Consider the following 24,681-nt stretch of genomic DNA (forward strand, 5'->3'; position numbering starts at 1 on the left):
TTGAAATCATGGTATTTGCTCTATTTTATACTTCATTGGACATTGGAAGGGCTCTCTACTTAATGCTCATCCAATCATTAAATTTCTATTTATATGGATGATCTACTTATAATATTACTGATATAAAAATTACAATTATATTATAAAAAATTCACTAACCTAAACTTTAAAAAATACATTCTTTACCTTATAGATATAAAGAGGATACAAAAAGTTTATACCTAAATAAGCAAATGCTAACTTAAAGAGCTATTATTAAATTATCTTACATATCATTAAAAATTTATCTCTTCAGTGCCAGGGATGGGATATCTTCCAGTGAGGTGTTGGCCATGAAGGTCTCTAATGCCCCCAAAACATTACAGGCTATTACTAATGCTCTTGGCTTTCCACCAGGAATAGATGGTAAGAGCCTATTGCTGAAGCCTCCACCTGCTTTGGCTGAAAGGTCACTGAGAAATCTTGGTAGAGCTGAGCTGAAGGCCTTCTCCCTATAGACCAGCTGACAGAAAAAGCTATGCTACATCGGGCTCCATTGGAGAGAGAGAAGTCATCAGTGGAGATAAACAACTGAACATTGCAAGACTTAAGTTGGGCCAGTTAGGCCAAATGAGCCAATGGGTACAATAGTGGCATGTCTGGTATGGGGGAAACCAATAATTGGACCACAGGCCCACTCCACAGGAGGGATTATATGCTTGATACTGAAAACCTATGATGGTGGTCATGAGCCTTAGGGGTGTAACATCTGCTGGTGTCTCCCGAATGGTGAGAAGAATGTATGAGCTAAAGGAAGGGTAGGGGTCCTTACAATGTACTCTTCCATACACAAAATAAGTTGGATGTCCATGACCTCCTAGTGCCTGGCACTATCTACAAAAGACTAGTATAATAGGAGGAAAAAATGATGACATCAAAATAAAAGAGAGACCGATTAAAAGGGGTGGGAATATGATGGAGAGTGAAGTTGTGAAGGGGAAAATGCAGGGGGAGGGAATATCATGGGTTATTGGTTATACTTATGGAAGTTATCAATAATAAGATATTAAAATAAGCCAGGTGTGGCAGCACACACCTTTAATCCCAGCACTTGAGAGGCAGAGGTAGGAGGATCACTGTGAATTAAAAGGCCACCTTGAGACTACATAGTGAATTCCAGGTCAGCCTGGACTAGAGACCCTAACTCCAAAAAAAATTAAATAAGCCGGGCGTGGTGGTGCACGCCTTTAATCCCAGCACTCGGGAAGCAGAGGTAGGAGGATCACTGTGAGTTCAGGCTACCCTGAGACTCTATAGTGAATTCTAGGTCAGCCTGGGCTAGAGTGAGACCCTACCTCAAAACAACAACAACAAAAAAATTAAATAAAAAAGGAAAAAACGTTTATTTATCCCAAACAGGCTTTGTTATCTGGCAGCAAATTAGGTTATAAAAAGAAAGGGACTACTAGGCAACACATTATTGATGATGAATGGAGTCACTGTGGAAACTAAAAGGAAAATAAAAGCATTTTTGGGATAGAATGATAATGAAAACAGCATACAAAAACTTACAGGATACAATAAAAGTAGTCTTAAGGGGCAAGTTTCTAGATCTAAGTACCTGTATTAATAAGTTAGCAAGATCTCAAACAAATAACCTTAAGACCTTAGAAAAGCAAAAACAAGCCAAACCCAAATTCTGGGCAGCAACTAATGAAACAGAAACGAATAAAATAAAGTATCAATGAAAAAAATGTGTTGGTTCTTGGAATGATAAACAAGATTGTTAGAAAAACTAACCAAAGGAAATAGGAAAAAAACCAAATTAATAAAATTAGAAATGAATAAGAAATCATTATGATAGATACTAATGAAATTCAGAAAATCTTAAGGACCTAACTCAAAATATAACTTGGAAAATCTGAAACAGACAAATTTGCACATACATATAACCTGCTAAAATTAAACTATGAAGAGATAAATCACAAAAATATATCTATAACTAAAAAATTCCAGGCCCAGCCAGATTCAGTGGTGAATTTTACGAGACCTTGAAAGAAGTCATTCTTGAACTATTTCCTAAAACAGGAAAGTAAGGAACACTAAACTTTATGAAGCCAGTATTATCTTGATACTAAAACCAAATAAAGATACAACAGAAAAATAAAATTATAAACCACTGTCCTTTTTGAACTTAGATGCAAAAATTATTAACAAAAACAAGCAAATCAAATACAGAAACACATCAAAATGATCTTTCATCATGATCAAACTGTTTTTATTCCAGGGATGGATAAGCATACAAAACTGACAAATATAATAAGTCACATAAATAGACTCAAAGACAGAAGTAATATGCTCATCTCAAGAGATGCAAAAAGGCATTTGATGAAATCTAACATTCATTCATGATAAGAGTTCTGAAGAAAATGGAAATACAAGGAATATACCTTAACATAAGAGCATAAGGCCTTAACATAAGGACTATACAGGACAAGCCTACAGCCAACATGATATTACATAGTGAGAAACTTAAAGCATTTCCACTAAAATCCAGAATAAGACAATGGTGTCTACTTTCTCCACTTAGAGTCAATGTACTACTGTAAGTCTTACCTAGAGCAAGACAACATGAGAAACAAAATATGAAAAGAGAGAAATCAAAGTATCCTTATTTTTAGATGATATGATTTCATACATGAGGCTCTAAAGTTTCCCACAAAAAAAACAAAAAACTGATAAAAGCACTTTCAGCAATGTGTTACTCTACAAACCTGACATACAAAACTATTTCTATATACCAATATCAAACATGATAAGGAAGAAATCAGGGAAATAATCATGCCATTGACACTCAAAATACTTTGGAATAAACCTAACCAGGGAAGTGGCAGATATTTACAATGAAAAATTTAAAACACTCCAGAGAGAAACTGAAGACATTAGTAGATGGAAGGACCTTCTATGTTCATAGGTTGAAAGACAATAATGTTGTAAAAATAGCTATCTTACCAAAAGTAATCTACAGATACAATGCAATCCCCATCAAAATTCCAATCCAGTTTTTACAAAAACAGAAAAATCTTCAAGTTGATTGAGAAGCATAAAAGACAGCAAAAGCAATTATGAGTAAAAATAAAATAATTGTGCAGGAGAGATGGCGTAGAAGTTAAGGTACTTGCCTACAATGCCTAGTGACCTGGGTTCCATTCCCCAGTGCCCATGTAAAGTCAGATACACAAAGTAGTGCATGCATGTGGAGTTCATGTGCAGTTGCTAGAGGCCTTGGCATACCCATTCTCTCTCTGTCTCTTGAGCCTTGTAAATAAATAAATAAACTTTAAATAAAATAAAATAGAATCAGGCTAGAGGTATCACCATATGACTTGAAGGCATATTACAGAGCTGTAGTAACAAAAACAAATGTTCTGTGGAATAGAATATCATCTCTTGTTGAGAATCTTTGCTTTAGGTCATATCAGCGTTTTTTTTTTTTTTTTTTTGACTCACAATGACCTTCTGGTTAACTAAACCCTAGAAAATTCAAACATAATACTTAGTGATATCTCCCTTATTTTGTATATCTTATTTTATTTCAGTTAATTCAAAAATTGGATCTTATATTTTCTGTACCAATTACAGTTCAGTGCACCTACTTTTACCACAAACATTTAGAGTAAGCTCCAAAGCATTTACACACTGTTAACTTAAAAAATATAGAACGGAAAATTCGGGATAATATGTTGCTTCATGTCTTAACCACACACTTAAAAGTTTTATTTGGGGGCTGTAGAGATGGCTTAGTGGTTAAGGTGTTTGCCTACAAAGCCAAAAGGATCCTGGTTCGACTCTCCAAGGCCCATGTTAGCCAGATGCACAAGGGGTGCATGCATTTGGAGTTTGTTTGCAGTGGCTGGAGGTCCTGGTGCGCCCATTCTCTCTCTCTCTGTGCCTCTTTCTCTCTCTCTCTCTCTCTCTCAAATAAATAAATAAATAAAATATTTTTAAAATTTTTTTATTTGGGGAGAGTACACTAGGTCATGATGCTGCAAATCAATACCAGACTCACGTGCCCATTTTATGCCTGGCTTTATGTGAGTGCTGGGAATTCAAACAGAAATTGGCCAATTTTTCTATATCCTTTATAACCAAATACTTTGGAAGAGATACCATTTTCCCTACTTAGCTCTATCCAGTCTAGTATTCTGGTTTCTATCCCATTAGTTTTCTCAAACTACTTGTTGAAAGGTTATTAACAATTTTTAAGGACCAGACCTTACAGCAGCTTAGCATCTTATCCCATCCTATGTGCAGCATTTTATATAGATGACCACTGCAAATGAACTCCAGACACGTATGACCCCTTGTGCATCTGGCTAACATGGGTCCTGGGGAATCAAGCCTCGAACCGGGGTCCTTAGGCTTCACAGGCAAGCGCTTAACCACTAAGCCATCTCTCCAGCACTATAATAAAATTAGAAATATGTATAGACTTACAAAACTGTCTCCCTAATCAGGATAATAAGCACATTCCTCACATCTACGAGATTTCTATCCCCATTTGTGTCCCTTTCATCCTTAGGAAACTACTGGTACAACTTCTGCCACTTTGTGTTAGTTTTTATTTTTTGATTTTATATAAATGGGATAGGTATCACTTTTACTGACATTTTATTCACAATGTAGCATTTACCAACAAAAAAATGCATTCCTTTTGATGACTGAGTTGATAGGCCAGTTTGTTTATTCATTTCTCGTTACAAGTTTGGGGTTATTTCTGGTTTTCACTCTGACATACAAAGCTGTTATGAATGCCATAATATGGATATATGCTTTCAATTCTCTGTGGTAAATAGGAGTATAATGGCTAGATCGTATGGTAAGCCTATGTTTAATTATTTAAGGACATAACAAATAGCTGTTTGAAAACATACCACTATAAGTTTCCAGTGGTAGTGTCAGAAAATTTGAGTGCTTTCACATTTTTCTAACACTTGATATGATCAGCATTGTGGAAGTTTGATTCAGGTGTCCCCCATAAACTTAGGTGTTCTGAATGCTAGGTTTCCAGCTGATGAAGATTTGGGAATTAATACTTCCTGGAGGCAGTGTATTGTTGGGGGAAGGGGGCTTATGGGTGCTATAGCCAGTTTCCCCTTGCCTGCTTGGCACATTCTCCTGTTCCTGTTGTCTACCCTCTGCTCATGCCATCATTTTCTCTGCCATTGTGGAGCTTCCCCTCAAGCTGTAAGCCAAAATAAACCTCTTTTTCCCACAAGCTGCTGTTTGTTGGATGATTTCTACCAGTGATGTGAATATGACTACAAGAAGTATGTTTGATTTTAGTCACTCTAGTAAATGTATATCTCTTAGTAATTTCAATTTGCAAGTTCTTAATGATGCATATTTTTGAGTATATTTATATTTCTTTATTTATCAGAGACAGAGAGAGGGAGGGAGAGAATGGGCACCCCAGGGCCTCCAGCCACTGCAAACAAACTCCAGATGCATGTGCCACCATGTGCATCTGGCTTATGGCTTACGTGGGGCCTGGAGAATCAAACGTGGGTCCTTAGGTTACATAGGCGTGCTCTTTAACTGCTAAGCCATCTCTCCAGCCCATGATATGTTTTTATATGCTTATTCATCTTCTATATGACTTTTGTGAATTCTTTATTAAAATAGTGTGTCCTTTTTATTTGGTTGTTTTATTACTGAGTTTCAATAATGTGTATATGTTCTCCAATTTATTTATCGGATATATGATTACAGGTATTTTTCCTCCTTATTCTTCCTTTTCTTTCTTTTCTTTTGTCCAAGGTAGGGTCTCACTCTAGCTCGGGCTGACCTGGAATTTACTATGTAGTCTCAGGGTATCCTTGAACTCACAGTGATCCTCCTACCTCTGCCTCCTGAGTGCTGGGATTAAAGGCGTGCACCACCATGCCCAGTATGACTTACCTGTACATTCTTTTAGATAGTATCTTTCTTGTGTCTTGTCTGAGAAAGTTTCATCCAACCCAAGGTCTCAAAATTTTTCTTAGGGTTGTTTTAGGTTTAGGGAAATTTGGGATTTTAAGTTTAAGTTCAGAATATATTATGTTTGTTTATAATTATGTACAAAGTATGGGTCAGTTTTTTTTCTCTTAAATGATAATCAGTTGTTTAACCACTATTTTTAGAAACGAATATGGCTTAGTGGTTAAGGAACTTGCTTGCAAAGACTAAGGACAAAGGTTTGATTCCCAAGTACCCATGTAAGCCAGATGCATAAAGTAGCTCAGGTGCCTGGAGTTTGTTTAGAGTGGCTAGAGGCCCTGACATACCCATTCTTCCTCCTCTATAGCTGCCTCTTTCTCTCTCTCTAATATACAAATGAATAACTCTTTACAAAGAATATTCTTTTAGTTAATTGTCTTTATACCTTTGTAGAAAGTCAGACGCTCCTATATATATGGACTATTTCAGGAGTCTCTACTGAGTCCCACTGACCTGTTTACCTCTGGACCAACACCAAACTGTGTTGTTATTCTGACAATGAACAGGCACTATTTGCTTTGCATGTTGGGTTCTGTTTCCTTTAATCCCTTTACAGGGTTTTCTGTGCCTGTTTTGGGGAGTTTTACTGTAAGTTATATAGTGAGCAACACTGGGCTTGAGGAGGAAACTCTGGACTGTAAAGAGTCTACATAACTGTAGCTTGTACTTCTCTGGTTTCTATCTGCAGTGCCCTCAGAGGAAGGAGCTAATTGGTTTCCACCTGAACTTCCCTTTGGACTGCTATAGTCTAAAAACTGCTAGCTCAAGGAAATGATTACACGGTTTACTTCTTTTCTTAGTGTCTTGTCAGAGATCATTTTGAAAGATTACTTGAAGTCATGTCTTAAAAACCATTGTTTCCTAATTTTGTTAGCTATTTGCTTAGGAATGGTTATTTTGAAAGGGAGTTTAAATCTGGTGTCTCTGATGTTTTATAAGTAGGAATAACAAAGCTGTGACTTCTGGCAGTTTCACTTGAATGTTTCTTCCTTGATTAGGCTTTTTTCTGACAATTTTTTTTTTAAAGGACAATTTAGAAGCAAAAGACCATGATTGTTTCACTAATCACTGTGTACTAAATCCTTAAAAGAAATGTTCAACACAGTAATTGTCCAAAAAATTCTTTCAATGAATAAATATTTTCCCATTTGTTGTCTATAACAATGTTTGCTGACCTTTTTTTTTTTTGCCTTGAATGATTTCTTCTTTCATTATTTTACTTTTATTTCATTGTGTTTTTTCTCTACTCATTCTCAAATGTTTATTTATTTGCTTCTTCATGATAGTTTTCTTATACTTATTCTCCCCCTTTCTTTAATTGCTCCTTTATTTTTCTGATTTGTGCTTTGAGGATCTGCTGTTGCTGCATAAGATAAAAAGCAAATCATGCAGTGAATGCAAGAAGACACCAATAGAAAGGCCCAGGAATCTAAAGTCCCCCACTGGTGCATAACTAGAAACTAAAACACAAGCACATTTTTCTGACACCTTACTTTTTAAGCTACCTTTGAGTAAAATAGTACACAGTAGTTTTTAACTAGCAAAGTCTCTGTCATTATCAGAAGTAGAACACTAGGTGCTGAAGCAGCAGACTGAATTTAGGCCTCTATTTCCCACAAACTGGTGATGGTGTTGGATGTTCTTTAACCTTTTTCTTGGTGGCATTACACATTATAATAATAAAAATGTCTATAGTTATAGACGTTTTTTCAAACATTACCTCGGGAAAGTTCTTGTGGTAGTTTGAATGTGCTAGTTTGAAGGTATGGCACCAAAGACATGTGTTTTATTAAAATTGAGCTTGCGGGATAGAAGGATGGCTTAGCAATTGAGGCGTTTGCCTGCAAAGCCAAAGGGCCCTGGTTCAATTCCCCAGGACCCATGTTAGCCAGATGTACAAGGGGTGCTCACATCTACAGTTCATTTGCAGTGGGTGGAGGCTCTGGCACACCCATTCTCTCTCTCTCTTAGTCTGTCAAATAAATAAAATAAAAAGTTTAAAACTGAGCTTTCAACTTATGCCCCTAGCAGGCAGATATATGGTACAGGGGGCATGTCACTGGGGACTCATCTTGAGTCCAGCCCTAAGGCATATGGAGAGCACTTTGGAGCTCTGGCTGTTCATGGTTAGTGCTGGCAGTTTTATGGTACTGCTTGGATCTATGGAAATAAGCCAGCTTCTGCCATTGGCTGTATTCCTCTGAAAATTGAAAGCCTGAAATAAACTCTTTCCTTCCATAAGCTGCTCTGGTTGGATGTTGTCTCAGCAAGGCTAAGCTGACTACAATAGCTCTGCATCTGCCTAAGGAGTGGGAATTATTTTTATTTTATTTTATTCTTCCCAAGGTAGGGTTTCACTCTAGCCCAGGCTGACCTGGAACACACTATGTAATCTCAGGGTGGCCTTGAACTCATGGCAATCCTCCTACTTCTGCCTCCTGAGTGCTGGGATTAAAGGCGTGCACTACCACACCCAGCTGGTGGGAATTATTTTTACCTTATTTTATGTGAGAGGAAAAGCTCAATGATTAAATGTCTTCTTTAAGATTATAAATATAGCAAGTAGTTATATAAGGTAAAAAAGCAGAACTTGATTTATATTTCCTGAATGTATGTTTGTTCTCAAAGCATTTGTTTCTACAAAAATAATCTATAAAATCTGGATACTTCCTTGCAGCTATACAAATTATATTACGATGCAAAGAATTTGTAGGTGAGAATTTCAAGGTTTATGAGAGGTAGCTTCTTGGAGCTTAACAGGTTTCTCAGAAAACAACTCAAGAAAAAAATTAAAATTCATACAATTACCCCCAAAATGGAAATTATCAAGTTCAAAATAGAATGTGACATAATTTAAAGGGCAAAACTGATATAACAGAACAAAACAAAATGTAAAAATAGTTTTTGAAGTATATAAGAAAACTTCAAAGAACACTTTGCCTAATTTCTTCATTTTTTCTAATTTATAAAGGAAATGAGTCTGGATGGAGATTAGGATGCCCAAGAAGATATCTCTAGCAAAGGCTTAGCAGCTGGAAAGATTCTTGTCACTACATCAGTATAAGAAAAGCAATTTCAAATTTTTATTTGTGTCATTTAAATATTTCATTGATAATGGGCAAAACCTGGGGGTTTTGATTACAGAAGAGATTTGGTGCATTTAAGGGCCATAGGATCATATAGCAGAAAAGCATATGGCACCTTTGCAGTGTCATATAGATGCAAGTTTGTTTTCCCCTTACGTTTTATGATTGTAAGAGACTAATTTCAGGTCTTCCAAAGGCAACTTTCCCATATTAGAGGAATCTACTAATAAACATCCATATACCTCAAAGAGTTTTATTGTCCATTAAGTAATGATCACTGAATCAAACTGCTAGTACAATCAGAATAGCATGGACCCTCATTGGAAATAGGTTCTCTCTTTCCGAACAGGGACAACATAGGTATCCTTTTTCTGAAAGTTAGGAAGTAATTAATGAGAAAGCTGCAAGTCTCTATTAAAGTAATGGGAAACTAAATCTATATATCCAGAATATACATATATGTGCATGTGTATGTGAATGTGTGTGTATATGTATATGTATGTATGTGTGTGTGTGTGTGTATAAGTATATGTATGTATGTATGTATGTATGTATGTATGTATGTGTGTGTGTGTGTATGTATATATATATATATGTATATATATGTAGGTATATGTGTGCATATATATATATCTATCTATCTATATATATATATATATGACTATATCTAGTTGGATCACATTAACCAGAAATTATTTTCTTGTTTTAGAATTCACTATGTAAGGTAGCCTCAGGGTAGCCTAAAACTCATGACAATCCTCCTACCACAGTTTCCTGAGTGCTGGTATTAAAGGCATGCACCACCACTCCCAACTTCAACCCAATTTTTCATAAAGTTCATTTTTAACAAACCTTTGAGTAATTAAATAATTAATATTTTTTCATAATACATACTGTTTATTATCAAAAGGACTTTTGTGATTTAAAGTTTCATGGTTTTTATGACCCTCAGTGGAAGACCACTGATAGAGACATGGAGTATTTCTTTAAGTCTTCCTAAGTCCTTAATTTTATTTCTCTTTGGCCAATTGAAGTCCCAGTATAGACCTAAACTGCACAATTCCAATCAATTCAATACTGTCAGCATTTGGTTTTCTTACTTGGCAAATATGGGAAGTTCCATGGCTGTTCATGAAAGAGAAAATAGCCTTCTGTTCTGTCTTACTACCATCATAATTTATTTATTTACTTAATAACTTGTACTGGATATAGAGGATATTTTTTAAGGTTCAGAGAGATGTTATTAGATTAAGAGAGAGAAGAGAGTACAGAGAGCTCTTGCCCTTGAGAAGGCAAGAACAGAGTAGAGCCTGAAAAGTGTTTTAAATTATCGAATTTGAATTTAAAAAGTCTGATACAGTTTTCAGATTCTTTTCATATACAGCATAAGCATAAAAGTATATAGCCATACACATGAAGTTAAACAGCACAGCTACTATTTTGTACAAGCCTCTGCAATGTAGGCACTTAGATAAAAAAAAAAAAAAAACTGGCACAAAACACTTATGGCAGTACAAAAGGCTTGTTATAGCATGTGAAATTTGAACAGGACATTTATAGAGAGGATGGCATAAGCAAATATAAAAGTAGGAAAATTCCCTTGGTTTAAGGGAAGACTTTTTATAGGAGAGTAGCAGAAAATCCATTGAAGATATAAACAGGAGTTGCGTTTTAGAGGACTCTGAACGAAAGGAAAATAAGAATATCAGCAATTTTCAAATTTCTTAAACCTTTGTCGTGAATGATAGTGCAGAATGCTAATGAGTTCAAAACCTGCTTTTGCTCCTTACCCCCAAGTCTACAATTTTTAGCTTGCCATAAAACCATTAAATGTTTATTATACAAAATAGTAAATACAAAAAAGGCAATAAAGCTAAAACTTGGCAAAAACTTAATCTTGTGGGCTGGAGAGATGGCTTAGCGGTTAAGCGCTTGCTTGTGAAGCCTAAGGACCCCGGTTCAAGGCTCGGTTCCCCAGGTCCCACGTTAGCCAGATGCACAAGGGGGCGTACGCGACTGGAGTTTGTTTGCAGTGGCTGGAAGCCCTGGCGTGCCCATTCTCTCTCTCTCCCTCTATCTGTCTTTCTCTCTGTGTCTGTCACTCTCAAATAAATAAATAATGAACAAAAAATATTAAAAAAAATTTTAATCTTGTGTTCTAGAATACTTAAAGAGGCTAAATAGGATTCAGATGTTCTACAGACTATTAGTAGAAAAGGTTTTGGTTGCAAACCACTTTGTGATTATAGACAATTTTTAAAAATGTAAACAGCAAGGCAGTAACTATTTTAGGTCTTGTGGACCATATGATGGTTTTTGCAACTACTCAGTTCTATCACTGTAATGTGAGAGCAGCCATTAAAAATATGTGACTGAATGAGGATGGCTGCTTTCTAGTAAAACTTTATTAATGACACTGAAATTACAAATGATTTTTAAATGTTGAGAAATATCATATCTAATAAATGTCTGCTTGCCAATCAGCAGAATCCAAGACAGCTAATGTCCTCATGCAAGACACTAGGAGACAGTGGGAAGAACCCTAAAAGGAGCACACTGTTGGAGCCGAAAACTAGAGAACATAAACAAAACCAAGCCACACTTTGGGTACTCCCAGAAAAATTGTAAGGATTTCCTAGGAACTGACTTCTTTCTATGTACATAAAATTTTAGGATTTATAACTGATTGTTTCCATTAGTAATAGCAGGTCTGAAGAAATTTAAGTCACAAGCAATATATATGTGTAAAATGTGTAAATATCTATATTCTCAGATGTATAATTTTATATGGATAAGTTTATAAATATGTACAACTTAAATAAAATACATATAATTTGTATATATAATTTTACAAATATCTTTTATTTTTGAGGCAAGCCCAACAGACTGGCCTTTGTCTGCATGTGCACGTGCAAGAGAGAATATGAGAATTGGCTCACCAGGGCCTCCAGCTATCAAACTCCAGATGTGTGCACCCCCTTTGGGTGCATATGCAACATTGTGTGCTCTTGTCACTGTGTGTCTGGCTTATGTGGAACCTGGAGAGTTGAACATAAGTTCTTAGGCTTCACAGGCAAGCAACTTAACCACTAAGCCTCTTCTCCAACCATATACATATATATACACACAGACACACATATGTACTGTATTATGTATATATGCATTATATATATAATCTATCTATCTATTTGTTATATACATTGGAAAGCAACCTGACTTTTACAAAATAAATTAATACAAACATTTTCATGTCAATAAATATTTAACGTATAACAGCACCACTATCATCTGTACCTCCAGTCATACCCCTTACACTTTCTGAACCAGTGTTTATAATTACTTATTATTTAGATCTGCATTTCCTATTGTAGGAAATGTTACCACTATTCACCTTTATTTGTGACTTTAATGCCTCTATTTCACAGAATTTGGTACCTAAAATCACTATAGGAATGTATGCTAAGTATTCTATTTTAATAAAAGGCATCAGAAATTAGGATTATTTAGTCACTTCCAAAAAGTAAGCAACCAGTGTGATGCTAGTTAAGACAAAATTATAAATGGCCAAAATATTGTCATAGTATGCCAGTTTTATTATTTCTAAGGGCACCATAGTTCTTCCTTTTTAAAAACAAAATACAGTGACTATTGAATTAATGGGACATAGTCTACATGATTTTAAATAAACACTGATACAAAGAGTATGCATGAATGGGTACATGACAATAATGATTTGAAATATTTAAAGAAAAGTTTTAAAATTAAAATATTCAAATAAAAATGATAAAATATTATATTGCATTTCCATAACATAACAAAAATTGCATGCATATTGAATGTGTTTTGCAAAAACACATTACTGAGTACTGATGAATGGTTTTCACTCAAGTGTCATGGCTTAAAAAGCTATTTGCCTAACCTTTATAGAACTTACTCTGATAGGAAGTACGGATCCGTTTCGTTAAATCAGGATAAAAGTTAGACAGGCCACGCATGCAAAAGTTGTCTTTGGAACATGCCAGAACACCAGCATCAGCAGCAGGCAAAGGAAAGAGAGAAAAATAGTCTAAAGTGAAAGAAAGTGATATCATACCAGAATCTAGAACAGCCAAGATGAAGAAATTGCAGCAAGTTTAGGTAATTAAATTAGAAAGGAGATATTAAAAATAAATTAATTAGAAAGTTGATAGATGAATGATGAGAATGCTGTAGCAATTTTATTTAATCAAATATCTTATAAAACTGATGGCATATTTTATTGTTTGCTTTTACATAGTATACTTACTTTGTAATACTACTTAAAATTATCTTATTAATACCAAAATTATTATATTTAATCCTTCAGAAATGAGAAAGCTTAGGGATTTTAGTCTTTCATGATTTGTTTTTTGTAATATACCATTTGTACATATTATAGTCATTATATTCATTAAAATAGAAATCTAGTTTACAACTTTTATCAGTTTTTCCCTAAAGTCATCACAATTCTAAGTTGTAATCATTATTGTTGATGCTCAACAAGTTTGAATTAAATTAGTTTCCCTTTGTCAAAATATTCAATTTTTTTTTACCCCACAGTGTACATATATCCAGCAAGTAACTTAGATGCTGTGAGATGATCTACAGTGTTTCTGAACAGGCGCTTTCAGCATTGCCAACAGTGCCTTACTAGCTGCCTCCTAACATCTTCGTAGCCTAGAAGCTCTGAGACCTCAGGGATCAACCTTCTCTTTCCTAACCATGAGGCAAATGTGTGTACAATTTTTCTTATTCTGATATTTCAAAGCTAGCAGTGGTAGAGGCAGGATATACAGAATTTACAATATCCTGGATGACTAAAATATTACTATAAGTTGAGATGCCTAACAAAAATCTGAGGGGTTTTGAAAGAGAAGTACTTTGCCTCTCAAAAGTGCCTTAAGTAGCAATTTCAAAAGTACTGAGTTTTACACATGAAAAGTTAACAAAAAAGAACAATTTATATATGTCAAACTTTATTACCCAAAAAAGAAATTCATTTATTATCACATTCCATAGTTAAGTTTGATGCAGCTTCTCTCTGGAAAGCAATAACTATTATCATGTAAGTGTTTAATGTTTTATTATAAGATATTCTTTTTATGGGTATACTTAGTAAAAGCTTCAATACTTAAGTGCTTGTTTAAAAACAGTAGGAAATATAAAAGAGTGATCTAAAATAACACACAGAAGCAAAAGTTTTGGCTAGTTTTTCTCAACCAACTATACCAGTAGACCAAAACCAAAACAAAGCAAAACTAATTTTTGGAATGTGTATAAAGCTGACTACTTAGATATATATTGAAACTCCAATAAAGTATTTGATAATATAGCTTATCAAACTTTGGTAGAATATCCTAATTAACTTTAAATTTCTTTTCTTTCATGGTTAAATAAATTTACTTGGCTTACTAAGAAAAACATTTTTGAAGAATTTAAAATGTCAATGACCAGTATTATGTTTATGAAAATATTTCAAATAAAATCATTACCATCAAGAAAAGATGACAGCTACAATACAGAATTATTTAAAAAATTAGAATTGGTGAATGAATTTAAGTTATCTTTTAAATGGGCTATAGATATATTATAGGAAGGTTTACCTGCTTAATTCAAATGTTTGTAAGCACTTTTTCAACCACAGAATTCTGTTTTTCATAACATTTTCACATTTAATAGCTTCTTGTTTTATTATTTCTTATGAATTTAACATATGAAACTTAATATACTTCCTCAGTTAACAGCAAATTGAAATGTACATGCCTCCCACGCCTTGATAAGACTTCTTCCCCCCCTCCCCCCAGAGGTAGGGTCTCCCTCTGGCCCAGGCAGACCTGGAATTTACTATGTAGTCTTAGGAGAGCCTCAAATTCACAATGATTCTCCTACCTCTGCCTCCTAAGTGCTAGGATTAAAGGCATGTGCCACCACACCTGGCTTATTGATGACACATTTTTCTACCAAATTCATTTTACATCTATGGTATTGTTTAGACTATATTGCCATGTATTTTAATAGCATCATAAAAGAAAAACAAATTTGAAAGAATACATGAACAAATCAAGCTCATAACTCATCTTGTTTTATTTCCTACCTGCAATGAATTGCCTGTTCTTTCGAGGAGATCGTGGTTGTCGCTGGTACAAGTCACTTGATCTATATAGGTCTATGGTCCCCAAGCTTAACAGCACTGTCTTCTGTATAAAATCCACCACAACCAGCCCACTGCAGTTTCCAAATGCTACTCTGAGGTGAACAAAAAAATATGGAATTAAGATGTGTTACAAGCATGACTATTTCTATTTTTTAAGTTAAATATAAGATTACTGGAAAGTGTTACCTAAGATTTGGGAGGTCAGGTTGTGATTGGTGTTTCAAAGTCAGGAAAGAAGACTTACATTACACAGGACAGACTGATTTAGTATGAGAAACATGACTGCTTATTGCAAAACACAGGGATAACCTGCAATTCTACTTCATTAGCAGTTTTATTATGTAAGCTATAATTACTAATGTTTTCTAACTTAATCTTGTGTTTTTAAAAAAGAGTAATACCAAATCCAAGGTGGGCATAAGTCAAGAACTGTCACATTTAATAGATACAAATACTTGGGTGTGTAATCAGATGTCTTTTGCAAGTAAGACTATGAATATTATGTTCAAATTAAATATTTCTTTGCTTTTTTTGAAACAGGGTTCACTTAGGCTAGTGTGGAACACACTACTTATCCTAAGCTGACCTTGATTTTGAAATCCTCCTGCTTCTATATCCCAAATGCTGGGATTCCAGGCACACACCACCATGTCCCACATATATCTAAGGTCTGACACCATAGCAGATATAAGGAGATACCGTATCATTCATAAGAAATTAGTTTTCCATTCTTTTGTTTTTTACTTTGTCCACTTATTAAAAAAAAAAACACCACTTGAATACTTTATTAACTGCTTGACTAGGCAGGCATTTTTGTTACTTGAACCATTAGGTACATATTAATTCTTACTTCTTCCCATTTTTAACATTCTAGCTGAGCATTCATAGCCTATGGATTTTTTTTCTTCCTAACTAGATACATAAAGGTTATATATATAAAACCCACAGTATTTTATTGCTTAGATTGAATCTTGTTTACAAACTATTTGTATATTTTCAATCTTTCTACTTTGCCATACTGCCATTTATATAAGTAAAACAACAAAACAAAACTTTTGGCCACTTAAATGTTTTACAGGTTCAAACAGGGTTCTACATATTCCAATTTGACAGGCCTTAAAAACAAACAAACAAAAAAGGTCTCTATAAAAGTCAGAAGCTCTGGACTGATTCCTCTCTGTCTGATGTTGTGCTCTCCCTTTCAGCACTCTTATAATTACTCACCCCCCATGCTAAATCTACTATGAAAGAAATGAATGAAGTAACTTGCTTCCTAAAGTGTTGACATCAACCATGGAGAGCTAAAGAACAGTGTTGGAGGTACCACAATCCCTGATTTAAAATGATACCACAGAGCCATAGTAGAAAAAAAGACAACATAGTAAATACAGAAATCAAAAATTAAGGAATGGACAACAATATAATAATAGCAGAGGACTTCAACACCTATACTTTTAATAATGGGAAGATCACCCAGACAAAATAATCAACAAGCAAACACTGGACCTGAACTATAGACCAGATAAAGTTAACAGACATACACATAGCCTTCCATCATAGAACATAGGAATATTTTTCTTTTTCTGTAAGATGGAATAGTCTCCAGGTTAAATAACAAAACAAGTATTTACAAATTTGAGAAGATAAATCATACTAAGTATCTTTGCTTATCATAATGATTTAAAATAAGAAATCAAGGCCAGGTTTGGTGGCACATGCCTTTAATCCCAGCATTTGGGAGGCAGAGGTAGGAGGATCTCCATGAGTTCAAGGCTACCCTGAGACTCCATAGTGCTCCAGGTCAGCCTGAGCTAGAATGAGACCCCACCTCAAAAAAAAAAAAAAAAATAAAAAAATAAAAAAATAAATAAATAAATAAATCAATAACAAGTAGAAAATTTAAAAATTCAAAAATATATAAAAACCAATTTACTGCTAAACAACCAATGGATCAAGGTAAAACTTTAAAACAATAAAATGCAACTTACAAAAATTTATGGCATGCAAAAAGGCAATTATGGGATATATTTATAATGATAACTGTCAATAATCAGTGCCATGGAATGCTATGAAATAAACAACTTTGTACTAGAAGAGAAAACACAAACTAAGCACAGTCTATCAGAAATTAGAAAATAATGAAATTCAGACCATAAATAAATTAAAAAGAAAAGCAGAAATGGTCAATGAAATTAATGATTGTTTCTGTTTTTAAGAGATAAATAAAATAGCGAACTTAGTCTAACCATGAAAGCAAGATGATGCAAAAAATTAAAATTATAAATGAAGGAAATACAAAAACTATTTTTACAGAAATGCAAAGTACATAGTGACTATATGAGAAATTATATATCGATGATTGGGAAAGCTCAGAAATGGATAAATTATATAAATATTGACCTTACTAAGCTAGATTGCAAAGAAACAGAAAATCTAGACAGAAAAAAAATGAAGAGAGGTGAGGAAAATGGCTCAGTGGGTAAGAGCACTTGCTGTACAAGCATGACAACCTGAATTTGAGCCCCAGCACCCAGGTAAAAAGCTGAATGTGACATGCTTCAGCTGCAGGACACTGAGCAGTCTTCTCCTTCTAGTTAACTGTCACAATGCTGGAAACAGTCTTACCCTACAAACTCTAAAACCAGCCAGCCAGCTATCCAATTATGTGTGTCCCCATGCCATAACTGTTAGTGGGCAAAACAATTGCTTTCTGAATGGATTTGAGGCCTGCTTTATAGAAGGGAATTCATTCCTGGCACTGAAAACCTACTTAAAAGCCTATGGCTTGTAAAGTCATAGATTCTAGGAGGAAGCTACTAATGCTGTTTGGCTAAATGGTGTATTGTGTCCATCAAATTGCTCCCTAAATGTTTATCCTTCTAGATTAGTGCCACTTTAGAGAAGTTTCTTTGTGCAGATAGCAGTGAATACTGGGATGACTTAAAACTGGTCAAAATGTGGAGAATAAGTGATTGCTGTGTGCTAAGTACTAAAGGAGATATCTCTATTACATGTCTTCTCAGGCTCAGGAAATACTGTGGAAGAGGGGCTGAAAAGAATGTAAGAGCCTCATAAAGCCTACCATTTTCTGCATGAGACCTATACATATTGGGCTCATCAACATTTCATCATGTGTATTGGAAGAAGGGAAAAAAAAAGACATCAAAATAGAAGAGGGATGAGTTTGAGAAGAAGATGCAGTTGACTGGAAGGGGTAGAGGCAAAAAGAAATAATGGTAGGGGATTATGATCAAAATAAATTATGTAAATGTGTAAAAATATCCATAAGAAAGTTTGTAAGCATAGCTTCTGGGTCGTATAAAAACAAATGGCAGGCCAGATTTGGTCCTTGGTTGAGCAAATCTCTCTGGCCTGTGGTTTGAAGGTTTTAGGGTAGATGCCCAGTAAGGGAAAAACTGGGTCTGTTGGTATCTCTATAGTCAGCTTTTTCAGGAGTCTCCATATTGCTTTCCAAAGTGGTTGTACCATCTTACATTCCCACCTACAGTGGATGAGTGTTCCTATTTCTCCACATCCTTGCCAGCATTTATTCTCATTTGATTTTTTGATGTTTGCTATCCTTATTGGGATAAGATGGAATCTCATAGTTGTTTCAATTTGCATTTCCCTGATGATTAGGGATGATGAACATTTTCTTAAGTGTGTGTCTGCCATTTGTATTTCTTCCTCTGTGTACTGCCTGTTCAGCTCTTTGCCCCATTTTGTGAGTGGGGTGTTTGACTTCTTACTGTTTAGATTTTTGAGTTCTTTGTAGATTCTAGAGATTAGGGCTCTGTCAGTTGGATAACCCACAAATATTTTCTCCCATTCTGTGGGTAATATATTGGCTTTGCTTATAGTATGCTTGTCTGTAAAGAAACTCTTCAGCTTCATGTGATCCCATTGGTTGAGTGACTGTTTAAGATTGTGAGCTACTGGGGTTTTGTTCAGGGAGTCTTTTTCCATTCCTGTATCATGGAAAGTACTTCCTAAATTTTCTTTCAGTAGTAGTCGAGTTTCTGGTCTTATATTGAGGTCTTTGATACACTTGGACTTGAGTGTAGTGCATGGCGAAATGTGTGGATCAAGTTTCAGTTTCCTGCATATGGTTATCCAGCTTGTCCAGCACCATTTGTTGAAGATGCTGTCTTTTTTCCAGCCTAAATTGCTAGGGCCTTTATCGAATATCATGTAGCTATCTATAGTTGCTTGACCCAAAGTTTGGGTCCTCAAGTCTATTCCATTGGTCTATACTCCTGTTTTTATGCCAGTACCAGGCTGTTTTTATTACTACAGCTTTGTAATATAGCTATATATCAGGTATGGTGATGCCTCCAGAGGTATTTCTTTTGCTGAGGATAAGTTTGGATATGCGAGGCATTCTGCCTTTCCATATGAAATTTGAGATCATTTTTTCTATCTCTGTGAAGAACACTGTAGGGATTTTAATTGGAATTGCATTAAATCTGTATATTGCCTTTGGTAGGATTGCCATCTTCACAACGTTAATTCTGCCTGTCCAGGAGCATGGGAGGTCTTTCCATTTTCTCAAGTCCTCATCAATTTTTTTGAGTGTTTTTATGTTTTTGTTGTATAGATCTTTCACTTCCTTAGTTAACGTTATTCCAAGGTATTTTATTTTATTTTTGTTGCTATTGAAAATGGGACTATGTCCCTTATTTCTTTCTCTGTATCTTTGTCATTTGCATATAGAAAGGCTACTGATTTTTGTGCATTGATTTTGTATCCTGCTATTTTACTATAGGAGTTAATCACCTTCAGGAGTTTTGAGATGGAGTCTCTCAGGTCTCTTACATATACAATCATGTCATCAGTGAATAGAGCTAACTTAACTTCTTCCTTTCCAAATTGCATCCTTTTATTTCCTTCTCCTGTCTTACTGCTTGAGCTAGGACTTCCAGTACTATATTAAAAAGCAGAGGTGAGAGTGGACAACCCTGTCTTGTTCCTGATCTTAATGGGAATTCCTCTAGTCTCTCTCCATTAAGAATTATTTGTGGGCTGGAGAGATGGCTTAGCGGTTAAGCGCTTGCCTGTGAAGCCTAAGGACCCCGGTTCGAGGCTCGGTTCCCCAGGTCCCACGTTAGCCAGATGCACAAGGGGGCGCACGCGTCTGGAGTTCGTTTGCAGAGGCTGGAAGCCCTGGCGCGCCCATTCTCTCTCTCTCCCTCTGTCTTTCTCCCTATGTCTGTCGCTCTCAAATAAATTAATAAAATAATGAAAAAAAAAAAAAAAGACATGTGCCACTACACCTGGCTGCTTTTAAAAAAAAAAAAAAAAGAATTATTTGTGCCTTCGGAACTTTGTATATTGCCTTTATTATGTTAAGATATGAACCAACCATGCCAATTCTCTCCAATGTTTTGATCATGAAGTGATGGGTTGTATCTTGTCAAAGGCCTTTTCTGCATCTATCAAAATGATCATGTGGTTTTTATGTTTAACCTTGTTTATGTGGTGTATTACATTGACAGATTTCCATATGTTGAACCATCCTTGTGTCTCTGGGATGAATCCCACATGGTCAAGGTGGATAATGCTTTTGATATATTGTTGTATTCGGTTTGTGAGGATTTTGTTCAGGATCTTTGCATCTGAGTTCATCAGGGAAATAGGCCAGTAGTTTTCTTTTCTTGTGGCATCTCTGCCTGGTTTTGGAATTAGGGTGATACTAGCTTCATAAAAGGAGTTGGGTAGCTTTCCCTGTTCTCCAATTGTGTGGCACAGTTTGAGGAAGATTGGTTTGAGTTCTTCCATGAAGGTTTGATAGAATTCAGCTGAGAAGCCATCTGGTCCTGGACTCTTCTTCTTGGGGAGGTTTTTTTTTTTTTACTTTTTCAATCTCCATAGTTGGTCAACCCCTGTCCTAAGCTATTAACATTCCATAATTTCCAGATAATTTAAAAATAAAGACACAGTCATTACAGAAAAAAAAAACCTGTGGCAAATCATGTCTGTAACTGCAGTACTGTGGGGATTGAAACAGGAGAATCACTGGGGCTTGCTGTTCAGCCAGTCTGACTAAAACTAGCAGCTCTAGGTTCAGAGACTTGGTCTCAAGGACACAGGGTGAAAGAGTAGAACACCCAATGTTCTAAGTCCTCCTCATGTACATACACACACACACACACTCTCTCTCTCATACACATATGTACATACCAAAACAAATAAGACAGAAGACTGAAACTGTAATCCAGGTAATATGGTATTATTAGTGAATTATGCCAAACATTTAAAGAAAAATTAATATCAAACCTTAACCTCTTCCCCAAAAGCTAAAGAGGAAGCAATATTTCAAATTAATTTCACAAGGTTGGACAAGAATACAAGTTTAGGCTGACAGGTCTGAAGAACATAGATGAAAATTTTTTCACCAAAATATTCTATAAGCCAGAATCAGGAATACATGAAATAATTATACACCATAACCAAGTGGAATGTATCCCTCGGAGGCAAGATGTTCAACATATGCAAATCAATAGATTTGATGCATTACATTTACAGAATGATGCACAGTAATCATCTTATAGTTTTAGTAAACGCAGAGAAAGCATTTGACAGAATTCAAAATCCTTTCATATCAGGTACATAAGGAAAGTATCTTAACATAATAAAATCCACATATGACAGACAAGCCCAAAACTGAAACTTCTTTTTCTTATCTCTTTCCTTCATTTCTTCCCTTCCTTTCCTTCTCTTCCACCCCACTGCAGTAATGTGGATAGAACCCCGGGACTCATATATGCTAGGCAAGTGCTCTACCACTTTCCTTTAGGAGCAAGAAAATATAAGAATGCCAGTCTAAACCGGGCATGGTGGCACACACCTTTAATCCCAGCACTCGGGAGGCAGAGGTAGGAGGATTTCCATGAGCTTGAGGCCAGCCTTAAAGTAATAGTGAATTCCAGGTCAGCTTGGGCTGGAGTGAAACCCTACCTCGGAAAAAAAAAAAAAAAGAATACCATTCTTACTACTGGTCCCAAAGCAATGAAAAGTTTAGAGTAATTAGCAATAAAAAAAAAAAGGCATATAAATTCAAAGTCTTATGGGCCAAACCACTGCTGGGCCCTGGAACTCCTTGGCTTACATCCAGCTTCAAGGACTAAGCAGCTGCTTGATTCTTCAATTTCTTGGTCTGTAGAAAGCTATGGTTGGACTTCCCAGCTTGTATCTTGTGAGCTGAATATATGTGTGTGTGTGTGTTTTTTAATCTATCAGCCCTTTTTCTCTAGATAACCCTGACCAGTTCAGACTGAATAAATTTCTGGACTCATAATGACTTACCTAAGACATGCTAGAACATAAAAAACTTATACATACAAATAAGTAATAAAATTAATTATTAACAAAAATTTCCTACAACTGAATAACTTTATTAAACTCCCCAAATACCAAACTGAATACTATTAAAGTATTATTATCTCAAAACCTGAGTGCTGAGTAGAATTAATGTGGAAGACAGAGAAAGTTAGCTTGCTTAGTTAGAGGGAACCTCTCTCTTCCCCTTCTACTGTTCCCTTTCCTCTGTCTATCCCTCTCCTCTTCTCCCTCCCCTTCACTCATTTCTTCTTTCTCTGCTTCTTAGCTGTCATGATGTACATATTATCAATGCCATCATATTCTGCCTCACTGTAGGCCCAAAATAATTGCTCTAGATGAACTTGAGCTGAGACCACAGAAACCATAATCCAAAATAAACCCTCTTTAAAATTAGTTTCTCTCAAGTATTTGTTAGAGCAAAGAAAAGTAACACAGAAGATTGACCCCAGAGCAGTGGAGCTGTTGCAGTGACAAAACTTGACAATGTTGTTCTAAAGGTTTTGAAAATGGTTTGTGGTGGTGTGAATCAGATGTTCCCCATAAACTCGGGTGTTCTGAATGCTTGTTCCCAGCTTATGGCCATTTGGGACATACAGCCTTGCTGAGGGATGTGTGTTGCTGAGGTAGGCTTAGAGGTGTTATAGCCAGCTTCCCATTGCCAGAGTTTGGCTCACTCGCCTGCTGCTGTTTCCTACCTGCTATAGCAGAAATGTGTATCCTCTGCTCATGCCATGCTTTCTCTTGTCATCACGAAGCTTCCCCTTGAAACTGTAAGCCAAAATAAACCATTTCTTCCCATTGGCTGCTTTTAGTCAGTTTCTTTGCCCCAGCAATGAGAAGTTAAGTATACCATGAGGGAATTTGGAAAGACTTAGAAATTAAGGCTATACAAGTCCTGGAATTCTGTAAGCAGAGGTTAATGGGTGGAAGAAAAGAAGTCTAAAAGGAATATGTACAATGAATCCCAGGCTCATGAGATTTCATATTAGCACAAAGATTTACTAGAAATTGGATAAAAGGCTATTCATGTTGCACTCTGGAAAATAAATACACTTTGTTGATATACTGAGAATCTGTAGTAGGCTGATTAAAGGTGATAGATGAGTTCATTTGCTAGAGGATATTTTAAGGCAGCACAGTGGTCAGGATATTGCATCGTTATTGGTAGCTGCTTTTGGTCTGTTTCCAGCAAGAAGCCCAAAAGATATAGTTTTTCCAGAAAAGGTTTTCATTTAAAGGCAAGTCTAAGAAAAGTGTGACCATATGCCTGACAGAAGCAATCTAAGGGAGTTTATTTTATTTACTTTGGTCCAGGGTTTTAGATGATGCAGTCCATCATGCCAGACAAGGCATGGTAGCTGGGGACATTCTGTCCACAGTGGCAGAAGTATGTCATAGCAGTTCCTCATATCTTTCTGGATCAGGAGAAAGAATGCTAGACTACAACAGAAGCAGGTATGACCATCAAGGCCCACCCCTATTGGTGGCCTATGCGCACGCACCAGCTACAACCCCTGCAACAAAGATTCCATAACCTCCCAAAACAGTACCACTAGCTGGAGATCAAGTGTTCAAATACATGAGTCTGTGGGACCCATTTAGCATTCAAACCATAACACGAAGCTTGTGATGGCTAATCTTTAGTAGGTTTAAATCAATCAACTGGAGAGTGGTATGGCACTTCTGTGAGTATGTCTGTGACAGCACTTCCAGAAAGGGTTAACTGGGGGGAAATATCCACCCTGGAACAGAGAGTACCTTCCCTGCCCCTGGGTTGGGAGCCTGACCATAATGAATGGGGCCAAGGAGAAAGCAGATGAGGAAATTCTATGGTACTACATGTGAATAGCTAGCTCAGCTTTGCCAAGCCTTCTGCAATGATGAGCTGTCACTTATAAAATTATCAAAATAAATCCTTTCTCAAGTTGTTAGGGATTTTGTCACAGTAACATGAAAAGTAAGTAAAAGAGGAGTAAGATTACTGCTGTTATAAAAAAAAATGCAATAGTTTGTATTAAAGGATCCCCAGGAACCAGTCAAATACCACCCACTGCATGGATAGTG

General features: G+C 35.8%; 1 protein-coding gene across 10 annotated transcripts in view; it reads right to left on the reverse strand.

The window, feature by feature from the left end:
- Stxbp5l (syntaxin binding protein 5L) overlaps positions 1-24,681 on the reverse strand; it is a 265,174-nt gene that overhangs the window by 80,563 nt on the left and 159,930 nt on the right. For 4 of the 10 annotated variants that reach the window (XM_045147811.1, XM_045147808.1, XM_045147806.1 and 1 more), the window contains exon 19: positions 15,217-15,368. In XM_045147811.1, the coding sequence (XP_045003746.1) occupies positions 15,217-15,368 (152 nt within the window). Of the gene's footprint in view, positions 1-13,038; positions 13,171-15,216; positions 15,369-24,681 lie in introns of all 10 variants that reach the window. The other 6 variants (XM_045147810.1, XM_045147807.1, XM_045147802.1 and 3 more) reach the window with 2 other exon arrangements.

This window comes from Jaculus jaculus, chromosome 4 (genome assembly GCF_020740685.1).
Source record: "Jaculus jaculus isolate mJacJac1 chromosome 4, mJacJac1.mat.Y.cur, whole genome shotgun sequence".
NCBI lineage: Eukaryota > Metazoa > Chordata > Mammalia > Rodentia > Dipodidae > Jaculus > Jaculus jaculus.